This window comes from Limulus polyphemus, unplaced genomic scaffold, assembly GCF_000517525.1.
Source record: "Limulus polyphemus unplaced genomic scaffold, Limulus_polyphemus-2.1.2 Scaffold1759, whole genome shotgun sequence".
In the NCBI taxonomy this organism is placed as follows: Eukaryota; Metazoa; Arthropoda; class Merostomata; order Xiphosura; family Limulidae; genus Limulus; species Limulus polyphemus.
Window position 1 is genome coordinate 154,488 of NW_013667369.1, and position 16,677 is coordinate 171,164.

At 32.5% G+C, this 16,677-nt stretch overlaps 1 protein-coding gene across 7 annotated transcripts in view; it reads left to right on the top strand.

Moving 5' to 3' along the window:
• The first annotated feature begins 12,027 nt into the window (after nt 1-12,027).
• The window catches only part of LOC106464850, a 35,077-nt gene continuing 30,427 nt past the window's right edge, over nt 12,028-16,677 (top strand). The window contains exon 1 of one of the 7 annotated variants that reach the window (XR_002611844.1): nt 12,028-12,221. Coding sequence is in view for 1 of the 7 variants with exons in the window: in XM_013925007.2 (XP_013780461.2) it covers nt 13,705-13,714 (10 nt within the window). In the remaining 6 variants the exon portion in view is untranslated. Of the gene's footprint in view, nt 12,304-12,369; nt 12,862-12,922; nt 13,715-13,767; nt 14,421-16,173; nt 16,305-16,677 lie in introns of those variants that run through there. The other 6 variants (XR_002611840.1, XR_002611841.1, XR_001291168.2 and 3 more) reach the window with 6 other exon arrangements.

Consider the following 16,677-nt stretch of genomic DNA (forward strand, 5'->3'; position numbering starts at 1 on the left):
TGGGCATATGATATGTATTAATAAAATTTCTAAAGGAGATGACCATAATTCATCTCAATCTATTGTTACGTCTCCGTTTGTTAATTGATTTCCGTAACTTTGTTCCGACGAAACTTAAGCGACACAAGTCCTTTCTTAATAAAACTGGTTTATTCTTTCCGAATATAATTTTACCGATACACTCAACTTCAACAATCGCGCTAAAACAAACGCTATATCAACGAACGTCAATAATACTTCTGACTGCAGATCAATTACACACTGTCTACACACATTACATTATTCTCCCGTCACGTTGTCACCCTCTTTTTATATACCAGCCTACCCTATCTAGTAAATACTAGAGCATTCATGAAGGAACAAGATAGTTCTAGAAACTAGAGGGCGCCACACCAGTCACGTGACCTCGATGACGCAACACTATTATTGAAGGCTAAGCCCCATAAAACTCGATACCACTAACAAATAATTTTCAATACATATCCATTTCTGAATTAGTTGCTTGTTAGTAGACTTCTGAATCCCCATTTATTGTAGTTTTATTGAGAGTATTAAGGTTTAAAGTAATATAGTTAAATCAACACTCAACTGTACTTAAACTAGAAGAATTTATGTGTAGGGCTAACATGTTTGAAATGTTTTACCAACAAATATGTTTTTCTTTTTACTCCTTCCATCTTCAACACTCTTTTTATCATGTGAAACTTTAGCAGACACCCCACGAATTACCACAACAAGTATGATGTTTCTTCTACTTCAAGAAGCGTCTTTTTAGAAAAGTCTAGTGAAAATAAAACATTGAAGCAATATGTTGTTGTTTGTATTTTGACTCTGAGACAAAAAACAAATACATTTCTGGCAGTTTCAAATATGCACAGCAATAATAATGGTATGTAGAGCCATGTTATGCGTGCAGTTCTCTCCCTGTGTACTTCTTTGCAGTTTATACTATTTCTGTATTACTTTATTTGGTTAAATAATAAACATTTTTCTATTAAAATGTATAATGTTGTATAATTGCTATGAGTAATTTTACCTTCACATAATCCAAGAAAATTTGAATACAGGCTTCACATATGATTAAAATGATAACCGATTTAGATATACAGTGAAGGTACATAATGTTAGCATATGAATCACCAGCACAATCTTCAGCTAGTTTTTCTTGAGGAGAAATGGCATTGTGGAAGGTATAATATTTTTATGTAATTAGTGGGCTGACCATTTGTACGAAAATTTCAATCTCATATTGGCTTAGACTTACAAAGTTCTTAAATCAAAATCTCTATTTAATGCTAAGGTTGTTCATTAACAACTAATAGGAATAGGCACCATGTGTTCTTTAATTCAAAAAGTTTTACATCCACAACCTTTGTATTTGACGTGATTCACTTAAAATTATAACACAAGCTGTACTGCACAAAAGAAGTTCATCTGATGAATCCATGACAACTGCTGTTTCAGAAAAACATTTTTAATTCATCCCGTTACTCAAACATGTTGGCATAATGTAAACCTATCTCAAGAAGCATCATTTTTGAAAAGTCTAGTGAAAATAAAACATTAAAACAACTTTCTAATATGATTATAAAATCTACATTCCTGTCAAAATTAATTGAAGTGCTTAATTCTGACACTGTAATACAGAGGCCCTTATGGAATAAACAACATTAAATATATTCTGCTGATAATAACCAAGTACTCTAAATTAGAATAATACTGGAGAAACAAGTAGAAACAGTGTAAAGTTAGACTGAATGGTGTAAATATTGCTAGACATTTTTTATGCTTGAAAAGAAGTTGCTAGTAATTTAAAAGAGATATTTTTTTTAAACAAGTTTAAGATTTTTGTAAAACTGACTGCAAAGGTTCCAGATTTTCAAATAGATAAAACTAGTTAACTTGTAACTACTATAGTATTTTAATACTAGTAATAGATGACCTAATAACACCAAATTTATTATTTTTCTTTAATTGGACACTCAATCTTTTAGTGAAACAGTTCTAAAAAAGCTGTAAAGTGAAATGTAGTTTTCAATTAAAGAAAAATAATAAATTTGATGTCATAAGGTAATTTATTACTAGTATTAAAATGTCACTTATACAACAGTATGAACTATGAAAATTTGATAATGAGTATTAAAGTCTTGTAAAGTTATTTTGAAAACTAACTGCTATGGTGTTCCATTGAGAAGAATTAATTGATCCATCAAAGTTTTGCAGATCTTCCTTTTTTTTTTCCTTTTTGTAATGCATACAGAATAAAATTTAAACATTGTACTGAAAAAAAATATGGAAAAGAGTAGTCTAATATTTTAACATGCAGTTTTTATAGATAAGTTAGTTGAACATCAAGTTAAACGATTATTATATAACAAATCATTTTTATCAGCTCATATATGTGCATATGTGATTCTGTTAGAAATCTTAACCTTATGTATACACATATGTATTGCTATGTTCATTTCCTGAGGTGAGTTATTTGTTACTTTTACAAGCACATAAATAATGAATATTTAAAAAGAATGATTCACAAATGGCATAGCTGTTTCAAATGAAATGATATATCTAGAGTAAATGATGATTTTGAGACAATTGTATATCTTAGATTTATGCACACAGATTTTTACACATTCTGGAAATTGGTATCTCAAGAGCTAAACTATTAGATGAATTGTGTAGACTTCAACCAAAGAATTAATTCGGCTAATACAGAATAGTTAAAAAAAATTTAAATGATTTTCATAGGATTATTAGATTGTTATTAAAGATTATTTTAAATTTATAATTATGTTTCAAAAATAATAGCAGTTTGTTTTGTTTAGATATGGAAAATGACTATCTTCTGTGTTATAAAAATGTAAGCCTGTGACAAAAAATCTAATTTTATGCATGACATTTTTTGTTACGCTGTAAGAGCACATGTAAAGTTATATTAGAAAGTAACATTTGTATCATATTGTTACGTCTCTGGTCGTTAGTTAATTTTCCGTAAAATTCTTTCCGAAGAAACTTTAGCGATACAAGTCCTTTCTTAAATAAAACTGGTTTATTCTTTCTGAATACAACTTTACAATATACTTAATTTCCACAGTCGCGCTATAATTCACAACGAACGTCTCACGTGCTCAACAATACGTCTCTCTCTGTCTGCAGTTCAATTACCCATTACATTGTTGCCGTCACGTCTTGACCGTCTAATATATAAAAGAGTACCGATATCTAATAAACGCTAGAGCATTCAGGAACCTTCGAGAATATGACGTGTTACTATCGTCACGTGACCTCCGCTGTCGTAACAATATCAATTACTGACATTGAAACATACTATGAGAAAAACACATGATATTTTATGGAAAATTTTAGTATTTTTGAACTAAAGAACTTAGTAATAGTAATGAAACCCTGTTCATTCAGAAATTTAATTATTTGAAACCAAATATTTTGAGGCACATTTTGTTTCTGGTTAAACATAATCTGTGGTTTTTACTTATATTTATTTGGTGCATGTAGCATCAGACCCACAATCATTTTTTACTTGTTATTGCTGTATTCTAGACAGTATTTTATATGACAGGGAGTATTTGTGAAGTATAAGTTTTTCAAAAAATTTGTATGATATTTAAATTGCATTACATATCTCCCCTCCTGCAATGCCACTTGTGTAAATTGAACTATTCAGATTATAAACCATAAAAGCAAAAATATTTTAACAGAAAACTGATTGATTTTAAAGCAGTCTTGTTTTCTTTCATTTTTATGTACATAAGAATCTGTTATAAAACAATAAGCACTGTGAAAATGGTGAGGTTTGTTGGAGTCTTTAACTACAGTCCATTTTTTTCTGAATGCACCCAAAGTTTAAATATTTTTTTTTTTTACTGTAAGTAATATGTCAACTTTGTTCTGTTCATTATATGAAGGATTAAAGTAATTAAATCATAAGTTTTGATTTGTTTATTTGTACGTTTTAAAATTATTTTAAATAGTCCATCAATATGTATATTCAAGTGCCATTTATTTTACTTTTGCCTATGGTTGTTCAAATGCCAATTGAAATTGGATTTCGTAGTAAAAGTACTTTCACATAATAGTGATTACTTAAATGGATAATATCTGCAAAAGATTATGTTTCATATTGCCAACTACAGGTGTCTACGAAAAAGATAACCGTTATTGTAAAGCATCTATAAAGAATACTATAAATGAACCCTTGGGATTCGATCTTTGGGCCTTCCTAAAAGAACGTCTGTTACGATAAATCACACTTTATACCTAATTCCAATAACTTTTGGATAAAAATAGAGTGAATAATTACATATCTGTTATATTCTGTGTCGATTGGGCATTTCGTGTAATACCATGACTCATTAGGCTGGCTGGGATAGGACAGACACAGTAGTAATTGAGACGCTATTTATATTATCAAATTGCATGGACAACAACTGTTATGGTGTGTACTAAATTTAGTTGGTGAAATGTAATTTTTATCAACTTTATCTGAATCATTTACAAATCCAAATTATGGTAACTAGCAGAAATACCCGCCCTCCGGCAGGTATGATTGCTAGTTTGTGCGGAATGCTATTGGGCCTGCAGCCTTTTCTGGAATTGTCTGACAGTTCTACAGCAATGTACTCATACTTGACACACGATAATGTTCATCATCCATGAAAAAAATGATTTTATTGAAATGTTAGTTTAAAAATGAGCTATCATCACAGCATTACATCACAGAGTAGATTTTATTGAAGTATTTCTTTGTAGACGCAATTATCAATGAAAGTGCCTTGCTTTTCTGTTGCAACATTCATGATATTTTCATTAAAGAAAATATTTTTTTAAGTTTGTTTTGTTATTGTTATATATTTGAAACTTAATTATTTTTGTAATTTTTATTGATTAAATCTGAAAGATATTTTTGTGGAAAATTCAATTGTTTTATTTATTGTTCAGCTATGAAAATATTACCCAGTTATGATCAATGCGGTAGTTTCCGAGATTCGAGTTTTAGACGTATACATCGCAAGCTCCATTATAATAATGTTACGTCTCCGTTTGTTAATTAACCTTCCGTAACTTCGTTCCGACGAAAGTTTAGCGACACAAGTCCTTACTTAATAAAACTGGTTTATTCTTTCCGAATACAACTTTACGATACACTTATTTTCAACAGTCGCGCTATAACAAACACTAAAACGCACGAACGTTAACTTCAACAATACGTCTCTCTCTGACCGCAGTTCAATTACTCATTACCTACACACACATTCTTGTTGTCCCGTCACGTTGTCACCCTCTTTTATATACCAGACTACCCTATATCTAGTAAATGCTAGAGCATTCGCCAAGGTACGGGATAGTTCTAGAAAGCAGAGGGCGTGAGAATAGTCACGTGATCTCGCTGACGCAACAATAAGATGATTAATAACACTGTATAATTTATTTATTTTAACGTCAATTCTTTATTATTATTATTAACTCTTCTTTGAATTAAGATTAAGGAAGATATTTTAAAGGTAACTACTGATATTTGTTTCTGATGGATCCTATATCGTATGCGTTATATTATCAGAACCTGGATATCTCCAATTGCTTGTATTATGAAGTGCTGTTTAAATTCCTTAAAATAGTATTTGTATTACCTAACAAAAATGAGAACATCTTTCGTTGCCGTCCTGAATTAAAACATAGTAATTCTTTACCAAAATCATATCACATTAGAACCCTGAAAAGAACCTGTTAACCGATTAGTATCCAAAGCTGTTTAATTTGTAGTTCTGTTGATAATCATTTTAAAACATCTTTGGCCAATCTTTTTGTGTTTTTATAAAATGCAGTGGTTAGAAAATTGACTACACCAGTTTAAACCTCTTTATTAGCTTAGGTACTTTGATGACACTTGTACCATCTTTGAGAATTCTTGTTAGGCTTCCAACTTTCGTCAGTATTTGAACAGTAAACACGAAAGTATAACATTTACAGTAGAGCATCAGGGAAATCATAAACTTTCTTTTTAGACACTAATCAGTAATAATAGTGGTAATTTTGAATGTGAAGTGTACCACAACAATACATTTACTTGCTTGTATTTTAATTTTGCAAGCTTTATTCGTAATTTCTTTAAAGAAAACTTCTTTAAAATATTGTTTCATTGCATATAAGATGGCTAACGCATATGAAGTGTTACGTAAATAATTAAATAACATCAGAAAAGTACCCTCGGTGCAATATCTATGGATTTACAACGTTAGAAACCTTTCTACAAGTTTGTTGCCTTGTTGCAATAAGGAGCATTGTAGTTTTAAAGATGCATTGGTAAGTAGCTCTGGCTCTGACGGTCTTGCTTTTAATGTGTCGAACGTCAGTTTTCAATATATCCCGAAGTGCAGATAGTACCAACTGTGTGGCATCTTAATATTTGCAACTCTACTTAGAGTATGTATTGTTTTTTACTTTGAGAAATTTAGCGTTTTTAAATTGTGTCTTTGCAACAACGTTTTTCTTAAAAGAGGACACGTTGATTATATATTTTTTGATGCTTGTGCTTCAAGGTTATATTTTTTGAGTATCGTAAAAAAACGACAGTGGATAAAATTTGTATTCCAATTGTTTAAAAGTTTTATATCTCGATTTTTGTTGTTGTTACAGTTTAATAAATTGTTTTTTGTTGGACTCTGATTGTAGCGGCATTTTGTTTCTACTCTGTTACATTGACACCTGAACAAGGACCCTTTCACATAAGGTTTAGTTTTAACTTATGTGAATTGTTTTTCAGTTCAGTGTCAAGTGATTATTTCAGCAACAATTTAAGTTCGGGTATAAGTTAACTTGAAGCAGAAAATAACTATTACTAGGGAGTTTAACAAAGCTGGTGTGGCAAGTTTGAAGCAATCTATAACAGTACTGATGGGACAAGTTCAAATGCTAAATAACATGCAGGAAGACAGATCTGTTTGGAAAAGAAACTAAGTCTTCCTACCCTCCACCTCAAACTTAGAGAGTTAATTCTATCAGTAGCCCTTTGGAAAATTCATCAATTTATCCCACCACAGTCGATTCATCACACCTGCCTATTGAGAAGTTCGATAGTAAATTGGATTATAATGCCTTGGAGTTCCTTAAGTGTTTGGAAAAACATTTTTATATATTTCAAGTACCAAAATAGGTTTTATTTTTTCTACCATTTCAGCTGCATATTTTGTGGTTATCATATTTACTGTTTTCTTGTCCTTCCATTTTACAACTAAAACATTGTCTTTCCTTGAAAAAGCTGCCTCATAGCGCTGTAGGCATTCTTCATTGAACTCCTTTGAAGACCCCTGTTTGGATGAATAGTTGCTATCATCATTGTCTTGTGAGAATCCAAAAAGAACGCCAAACGTGAACTTGCATACCAGTTATCTACAATGATGTGACTTGATCCAGAATAGACTGTGCCAAATAAACAACTATTCATTCACTGGAGGAAAGCTGACTGGCCTTTTCCATAGTAAACACTGGAGTTATAGTTGTATCCATTACATCCGTTTTTTTTTTCATTGTTGCACCTAACAAACAGTTTTACTCCAAACCTCGCTTGTTTGGCTTTTGTAAACTGACGAAAGCCAAGTCGTCCCTTCCACAACATCAAGGCTTCATCAGTGGAAATATGCTCATCTGCGTCAATATTTTTCATTGAATTAGTAGCCAACATGTCACACAATGCATCTAAGCATGTAGAAGGGGCATTTTTCTTTAGGTCACTAACCTTACTAAACAACAAAAATGTCATTATAGACAAGTATCTGTCTCTGCTCATAATGCAAATACACAAACAAAGAGCATTATAAATAGTAAACCATACCGTGGAAAGACGTCAATAACAGTGACATCTATACCAGTACTGGTTCATTTCACTATACTTACAAGTTCCTGTATAAAAATATATAGCTAAAAAGGTGTAGATGTGACTGTCATTGACGTCTTTCCACGGTATGGTTTACTATTTGTAATGCTCTTTGTTTGTGTATTTGCATTAAAGAAAACAATATTTAGCTTTATCATTCACACAGGACACAATATGGCTTTATAACATCAGGTGTCATATACTTCTTGAAGCAATCAAGAACACTTATGTTTTCACTGAGGCCTACAGCAGTGTTGACTCCCGAAAAGCTACGCAATAATTCTGGCTCTGAATTAGGTCTTTTATCATCAAAGATTTGAGGTACACAAGTCCAACCAGAAGACATTTGCAAGGTCTCGATTTCATCAGCACTAAATGACTCATTTTCACCTTCAAAACTTTCATCACTTTCATTTTCTAAGTCACTTTCATCTACAATATATTAACTTCCGCTATAAATAGCATCTCTCTCAATATCAGACATTTTGACGTCTATAAAGCAAGATCAAAATGACCAAAAAATACTACGACCCTTCACTCTTCAAAACCACCTAAAAACTAATTTCACCGGGTGTGGTACCTGGGTATTAGTCTTCGTCTCTCGAGGCTAACCATTGGCTAATTTGCTATGACGTCATTACTATTTATAGCCAATACTTTGAAAACTCAAGTTATGGTGCCATAGCTCACTTCCGAAAAAATAGAACCATACATAATAAGTGATAGTTCATGACTATCAGGCGTTTGTCGTCGTCGTCGTCGCGGGTGATGGGCGGTGCCGTGACGAGCGCATGTTCGTCATCGTAGTGAAGGGGTTAATGGTATGAAAGTACTAGGTCGTATAAATACTAGGTCAGGTCGGATTATTCAATAATAAAAAAAATATATGGCAACAAATCAGGAGAAATGACCCAACACTTCTAGTTAAAAACTTAAAAGAGTAAAGGTAACTTGTCTTGCATGTGGAATGACTGATTTTCGACCAGGTGGTTAGGGCGCTCGACTCGCAATCTGAGGGTCGCGAGTTCGAATCTCCCGTCACACCAAACATGCTCGCTCTTTCAGCCGTGGGGGCATTATAATGTGACGGTCAATCCCACTATTCTTTGGTAAAAGAGTAGCCCATGAGTTGGTGGCGATGACTAGTTGCCTTCCATCTAGTCTTACACAGCTAAATTAGGGATCGCTAGCGCAGATAGCTCTCGTATAGCTTTGCACGAAATAAAAAACAAACAAAATAAAACAAAAGACTAATTTTCAACGGCTAGGATACTTTGAAGCCAAACTACTGGCAACAAATAGCACTGTAGATCAATGTTTTATTGTCATTAAACACTTGGCCGTATCTTGTCTCATTGGATGAGACTTTTTTTAAGCAAAATAAAACTACCTTAAGCTTCTTCTCAAATGGTCTTGAATTAAATATACCATATCTTAGGCGTGACTGCGAAATTGAAAAGTATTAATCAAAGACGTACAGTGTTCACATTTGAAGAGTAAAGACAGCAAACAGTTAAAATAGTGTTACGACAGCGTAGGTCACGTGAACCTTGTATCACGCCACTTCCTTCTCGAACCTTCATGAAATGTCGGGAGACTACTAGATTGGGGTATTTTTGTATATATAAGACGGTCACAAAGTAGGCAACAATGTATGTAATTGAACTGAGTATTGTTGAGTCGAGCACGTGAGCGTTTGTTATAGCGCGACTGTTGAAATTAAGTGTATCGCAAAGTTATATTCAGAAAGAATAAACAAGTTTTATTTAGGAAAGGACTTCTATCGGTAAAGTTTCTTCGGAAAGAATTTTTACGGAAAATTAAATAACGAAGGGAGACGTTACAATAGATTGTATTAAAATATGAAGATATTTTTAACAATAAGCCTGGTCTCGCAGATTTGTCGGAAAGTACTATTGTAACAACCAGTGTTTAGTAAATTCTATCCTTATTCTACCACTAAATTACAAGTGCTGCATGATTAACTGGATGAAATGCTCCATGATGGTTTAATTGAGCTCTCCACTTCTTATTAGGTTTCTCCACATTGTCAATAAGAAGACTGTTCATTTTAGATTCCATGTGGATTACAGAAAATTAAATCAAGTCTCAGAATCTGACCTGTCCATTGCCTCATATAACCAATATTTTGTATGCCTTGTCAGATATGACCTGTACTGGTACATTAGACTAATTAAGTGGATATTGACAAATTTCTATTAAAATGGAGGATCAACATAAAACTGCCTTTATAACTGATAATGGACTTTATAAATGTAAAGTGATGCCTTTTGGTCTGCAAAATGCACCTGCCATCTTCCAAAGATTTATGGACAAGGCTTATATTGAAAGACGAAGAGTTAAGCACATTTTTTTGTGTATTGTGCCTGCTATAATCAGTTTGTTTCAAACTTTGCCATAACTGTTGCGAGGGAAGCATATCAGGTGGAAATGGAACTTAAGTGTTGAAACACATTCCAGAAAACAAAGCAAACTTTATATAAATCCCCTGTCTTGCAACTTCAAAAAAAAAAGTTAACAGTATTTTTTTTCACATAGATGCCTCAAAGGTTGGATTGGGAACAGTTCTGCGTTAGAAGGGTGTCATACCATATGCTGGTTGAATTGAACTTCGAAAAAAGAAACTATGCCATTACAGAGCTAGAATGTCTAGCCATAGTCTGGGCTGTATAAAAGCTTAAAATATACCTAGAAGGAGAATAATTTAATAACTGCTAATGCTGCCTTGAAATGATTACAAAAAGCTCAGAAGATAACTAGTAGACTGATGCACTGATCATTATAGTTGCAGGGTGAATATTTGAAATACCTTACAGAAAAGAAAAAGAGTTACCTAATGCCCTATCTAGACATTCTACTGATCTCCCAGAAGTTTGGATGTCTGTAAGCCATCACCTAATCGTTTTGCCATTGTCAACTTTAGCACTCGAGAACATTTGGCTACTGAAGAAGATAAAGATCATGATTATGAGCATATTTACTCTTACTTGAAACTGGACAGTTGTCAGATGATTGTACTATAATTACAGAAACTATAATAAATCCAAATACTATGTCTTGAATGAAAATGTTCTTTATTACACAAAAAATGGTTGCTAGGAATGGTGAATTCAGACCATTTATTCCCAAAACATTAAGATTGGAGTTATTAATAGGCTTGCATGATCATCTTGTGGCTGGTTATCTAAGTGTTAGAAAAAACATAGACAAAGTATCCAGACGTGGTTCTGGCCTGGTGTGAGACAGGACATTAAAAATTATGCGCTCTCATGGCACGTCTCTTAAACCACCAAATTGGATCAGAAATTACCAGCAGGGTTTATGCAAAGCACCAGACTTTTGGAACCTAGTAAGATAATGGGAGAAAATATTATGGAACCTTATCCTAAATCTACTACCAAGAATAGTTATTTGTTCGTTGTAACAGATTATTTAAGTAAATGGGTCGAATTGTTTCCTCTCAAACAAATAACTATTAAAGTGATCGTGAAGAAATAATTAATCAATACCTGTGTAGATATGGAATTCCAAAGACTTATAACCGATAATAAACCCCAAATCATGTCTCATTTATTGGATGGAATTTGTAAAGCTACGGGAACTAAACACATCTTGACCACTTCATATCATTCTCAGTTTAATATTGTTACGACAGCGGAAGTCACGTGACTCTAGTAACACGTCATGATATTCTCGAAGGTTCTTTAATGCTCGAGTGTTTACTAGATGTGCGGTATTCTTGTATATACGACCGCCAAGAAGTGACGGCAACAATGGAATTGAATTGCAGACAGAGACAGAGAAGGACAATTGAGTCAAGCGCGTGAATCGTTCGTTGTGAATTATAGCGTAACTGTGGAAATTAAGTGTATTGCAAAGTTGTATTGAGAAAGAATAAAGTAGTATATTTAAGAAAGGACTTGTATCGCTAAAGTTTCTTCGGAAAGAATTTTTACGGAAAATTAACAAACGAACACAGAGGCGTAACAATATTTCTGAAATAGTAAATACACATATAAGTAGAATGATATTTGCCTACACTGAGAAAAACCATCGGACTTTGGACATGCAATCATTTACCTGAATATTTTCTATTCATGACTCTATAGGTTACAGGCTAGACAAACTCTATCTAGGACAAGAGTTCTTCCTTCCTTGGGACCGACTGACGAAATATCCAACATCATCGAACTCAAACGGAGGATGAGCGAAAAAGAAAATTGTAATATGTCATACAAAAAGCAAGATCCAATGTTGAAAAGGCTCGGAAGGGACAGCAGGTAGCTTAAGACCGTAATTTAGTAATGCACAGGTACTTTTTAAACAGATGACTTAGTACTATTACTGTTATCCGTTATATTTTGCAGGCACGGATTTACTTACTGTCTTTCTTTGTAAGTGATACAACTTGTATTCCTATTGTTTGAAGGTTTTATTTTGGATTTCAGTTGTTGTTACTATATAATCAATTGTTGTTGTTTTTGTTCGATTCTGGTTGTAGTGGTGTTTTGTTGTACTTCACTATAGATGTTAGGTTGATAGTGATATTCTTAAAAGTTAAACTCGTCTTGTACATCACGTTCTGTGATTATGTGTAATTGAATTTGAAACAAAAGAAGTAGGCTTACAAGTTAACATAAAAAATGAAGAAATAACAATTAGTTGGTAGTTGTAACGTAATAATTCCAAAAAATGCCAGTTAACACGTACACCTTTATTAACGCTTAAATCGCTAATTTCAAATTCAGTGCATGTAGATGTTATTGTTATACTAAAACTCGATAATTGCCAAAGTAAAAGAAAAAGAAATGCCTTATTCCTATTGTATTGCAATTTTAATTTAATTATTTGCGAGTTGTCTGTAAATTATATATTATAAACCAACGTGAAGATTATATAAATAATAAACCCATAAGGCAGATGACGTTCAGTTCAAACTTCAATACGCATAGGTATTATTATTAATATAGATTTATAAAAATCGTAAGTGTAGAATTAGAAGAGTTATTTCAATTGTATTCTGTGACTAATCAGTTTTTGTGAGTTGGATATTACTGTTAGTAGCCATAAACCAACGTGGGTGATATGTAATAATTCCGTGATGACGATGCCATTCAGTTTCTCTGGTCATGTTCGCACTTTCGGCTGTGGGGTAATCGTAGTGTGGGGGTCAGTCCAAAAGAATTGGTGGCTAATGGTGTTCACTAACTGCTTTCCTTCTAGTTCTAGTCTGTCACGGCAAAATTAGGAACTGCCAGCGCAGATAGCCCTAGAGTAGCTTTGTGTGAATTTCAACAAACAAATATTTCAGTGCACATAGCTATTATATTAAAACTTGCAAGAAGCCGATAGCCAATATTGTGGAAACTTTATTCATAATGTGTAAATGAAATCAGATTTAATTATTTGCAAGTTTTGTGTTAGTAGTTATTAACTAATGTCGATACTACATAAACACATAAGGAAGATGCTGTTCAGTTCTCCGTTTTAATCAGTTTTCTATGGAGTCTTGCACACACTTAAAACAACTTTATAAAATATAATTTATTATTTTTAATACTTCATTATTTCCTCTCACAACTTAAAACTGGTTCTTCATGTAAAACCTAACTGCCCTGACATCATATGAGTTGTATTGTAGTGATAGGCTGATAGTAATCATAGTATTGTTCAGATTTGGAAGTTTTGAGAATACAGTTTGTGTTAGAATGAATTTGGTTCTTAATAGATGCATTTGTGAAATTAAATAAAAATTTACAAGCATATTATTTCGTTTTTGTTGATTGTTATGTGTGATGATGTTAAGTAAGTACACAAACTGTTTATCTCAAAATGTTTTATTTGTTTTTACTTTCTTGAAATTTTTTGCATTATGAAAGTAATATGTATATTTTTAATATGAGAAGGGTAGAGCACTAGTTGTCTGTTTTCGTGCTGGTCTCACTACTGCCAATGGCAGTATTTCCCAAAGCCAACCTTATGACAAAAATGAAACCGTCATAACTGGACTCTAGTCTGTGTTTCCTAAATTTTAAACTTATGGTGTATTATCCTATTGTCTTCAAAATACAGCTCACACTTACCATTAAACACAAGTAACCTTTCTTTTTTCAAGAGAAAATAATTTTAAAGACCTTAACTTGTCCTTGTATGAAACTATAATAACAGCCCTCCAAAGAATCATTCTGTTAGCCCTTTTTTGAGCCCTTTCCAGCAACTAAATGTTCTTCTTAAAGATAAGAGCTCAGTATTGAACATAATACTGTGATAGTTCATGATAGAGGAGAGTGAATACCAGATACAATGTACAGGAATACTGAAAAGTGTAAATATGCATTTTTGGAGGTTCTTGAGGTTAAGCATTGTAATATGCAAACTTCATGGAGGCTATGCAAATGCAATGTGCAAACCGTATGATGGATAAAAGTATTTTTATTCTTCACATGAACACCTTGCACTTTGACTTGCTATATTTTGAGTCAGATTGATGTTGTCATTTCACAGACATACAGTAAGTGCAAATTCTTTTGGAACACATCTGACTGTTTGAGTACAACAGAGTTGTACATTTTGCTAAAAACTTGTCACATTTCATAAAGATACAATTAGTAAATTAGGAATAATAGTCAACATTCCTTCTCTAGTATGATGTTAGTCCACTAGACTGACCCCATGCATTTGGTTGAGAAGCATCAACAAAGTATTTTTAAAACTAGATATGTAATATTGTGGACTATATATGCTGTAACGTGCTACTGTTTGGCTAGTGGAATTCTAGCTATTGTGACAGGTTCAAGGCTTCTTTCTGTGAAATACAATAAATACATTCGTTAACATAATTCCTGGTTACCCTGTATATAAATGTATAGGTAGTGAAATAGCAAAACATTAGGGATTTAGTTAATGAAATTGAAAGTTTCTTAAGGATCATAAGCATGGCCATTTTGAACAATGGGCAAAAGGGGCAGTTGCCCAGGGCCCATTGCCATCAGGGGCCCTCTGCACATTACGAGTATAATAATAGTAATAACATATGAAGTGTATAATAAAAGAATAGTAATAAACCATTTTTTAAAGAAATATATATATTTCTCATTTTTTATTTCCTTCATTTTTATTATCACTAATAAATTCAGTCCATAAAATTGTATGGTATACTTTGCCCAAGACCCATGATTCATAAGACATGTAGTGGACTTTATTGAAAGCATCTTTGAAATAAGTACTTGTTATGCAGACTAAACTATATATCTTAAAATAATCTTTCAGTGAAGTTTCTCATTTTCCAAAACACCTCGTACAGAGTTAAGTTTGAACCAGCTATAGCGAAGAGATAGAACAAAATGCATGAGAGATATGGTTACCGAATGATTTAGTTTGTGTTACAAAACAAGTTGAGTTTTTCTTCATGGTTTTATACGAATAACAAATATTTTCATCATACAGTCATTTATCTAGGAAAGAAACATTTAGTAAAATGAATGGAAAGCCTTTTTAAGTATGATTGGTTATAATAATTAAACATTACATTTTGAAAATCATATTAACCATTTTTCAAGATGAACCCACTAATAATACTATTTTCACTTTTAAACTAAATTTTATTACTTATAAATAGCTATTCCATAAGTGGTTATATAGTTATTAAGCCATATGTTTTCAGTGAACAATTCTTCTATTCCCCTTGCAGTTTTCTATGAAGTGTCACATATATTTAAAACATCTTTATAAAATATAATTTTTACTTTTAGTTTTTCATCCTGTCCTTGTATAACTTAAAACTTTTATTAAATATAAGCCCATCTCCTTGTAAATGATATTTCAAATTATTTTATTAAAGTTTTATTTTTCCCATATTACCATTCATTACAAAACAAAGTATTAATACTTATAATCAAATGTGGTTGAGAGCACATTAATAAGGTTTGGTTTGAATTTCACATAAAGCTACACAAGGGCTACTTGTGCTAGCCATCCCTAATTTAGCAGTGAAAGACTAGAGGGAAGGCAGCTTAGTCATCACCACCCACCACCAACTCTTGGGCTACTCTTTTACCAATGAATAGTGGGACTGACCATCACATTATAATACCCCCACGGTTGAAAGGGCAAGCATGTTTGTTGGGACAGGGCTTCGAACCCGCGACCCACAGATTGCGAGTCGAGTGCCCCAACCACCTGGCCATGTTGGGCCCGAGCACATTAATAAAAACAGCTTTAGTTTTATAAAATAACTGAACAAAATATTCAGTTGAAAACTTGGCAAAAATAACAGTATTTATCAGTCATAAAAAAACAGTGTAATATAAATTCTAGAACTTTAGTTATGACTCATATTTGATCTTTTTCATTTATCATTAAACTCCAAACATATGAAGAAGATACAGTGATAGAGGTTTGTAGCATAAATTGACTAGTATTTAATGTTTAGTGAGGAATCTACTAAACAGAATAATTAATTCAAAAATACAATAACAGCAACTTTTACAGTAGGCAAGTTCTGATTTTAATTATTACTTTTTGAATGTAATTCTTACCAGATGATGACTTGATACTATGGTTTGAAATGCTGTAATCATTTAAAATCAGAACTTTCATATTGTAAAAGTTACTGTTATTGTATTTATGATTAGGATTTAGTATTCTTGCCTTACTAACTGAGGTGTTTTTTTGTTCACACAGGTTTTTTCAAACATCTTAAAACTTAATTGTAGTATTTCGGCACTTGTGTATAAAGTTAAAATCATAAATAATATTCAATGTTAAAT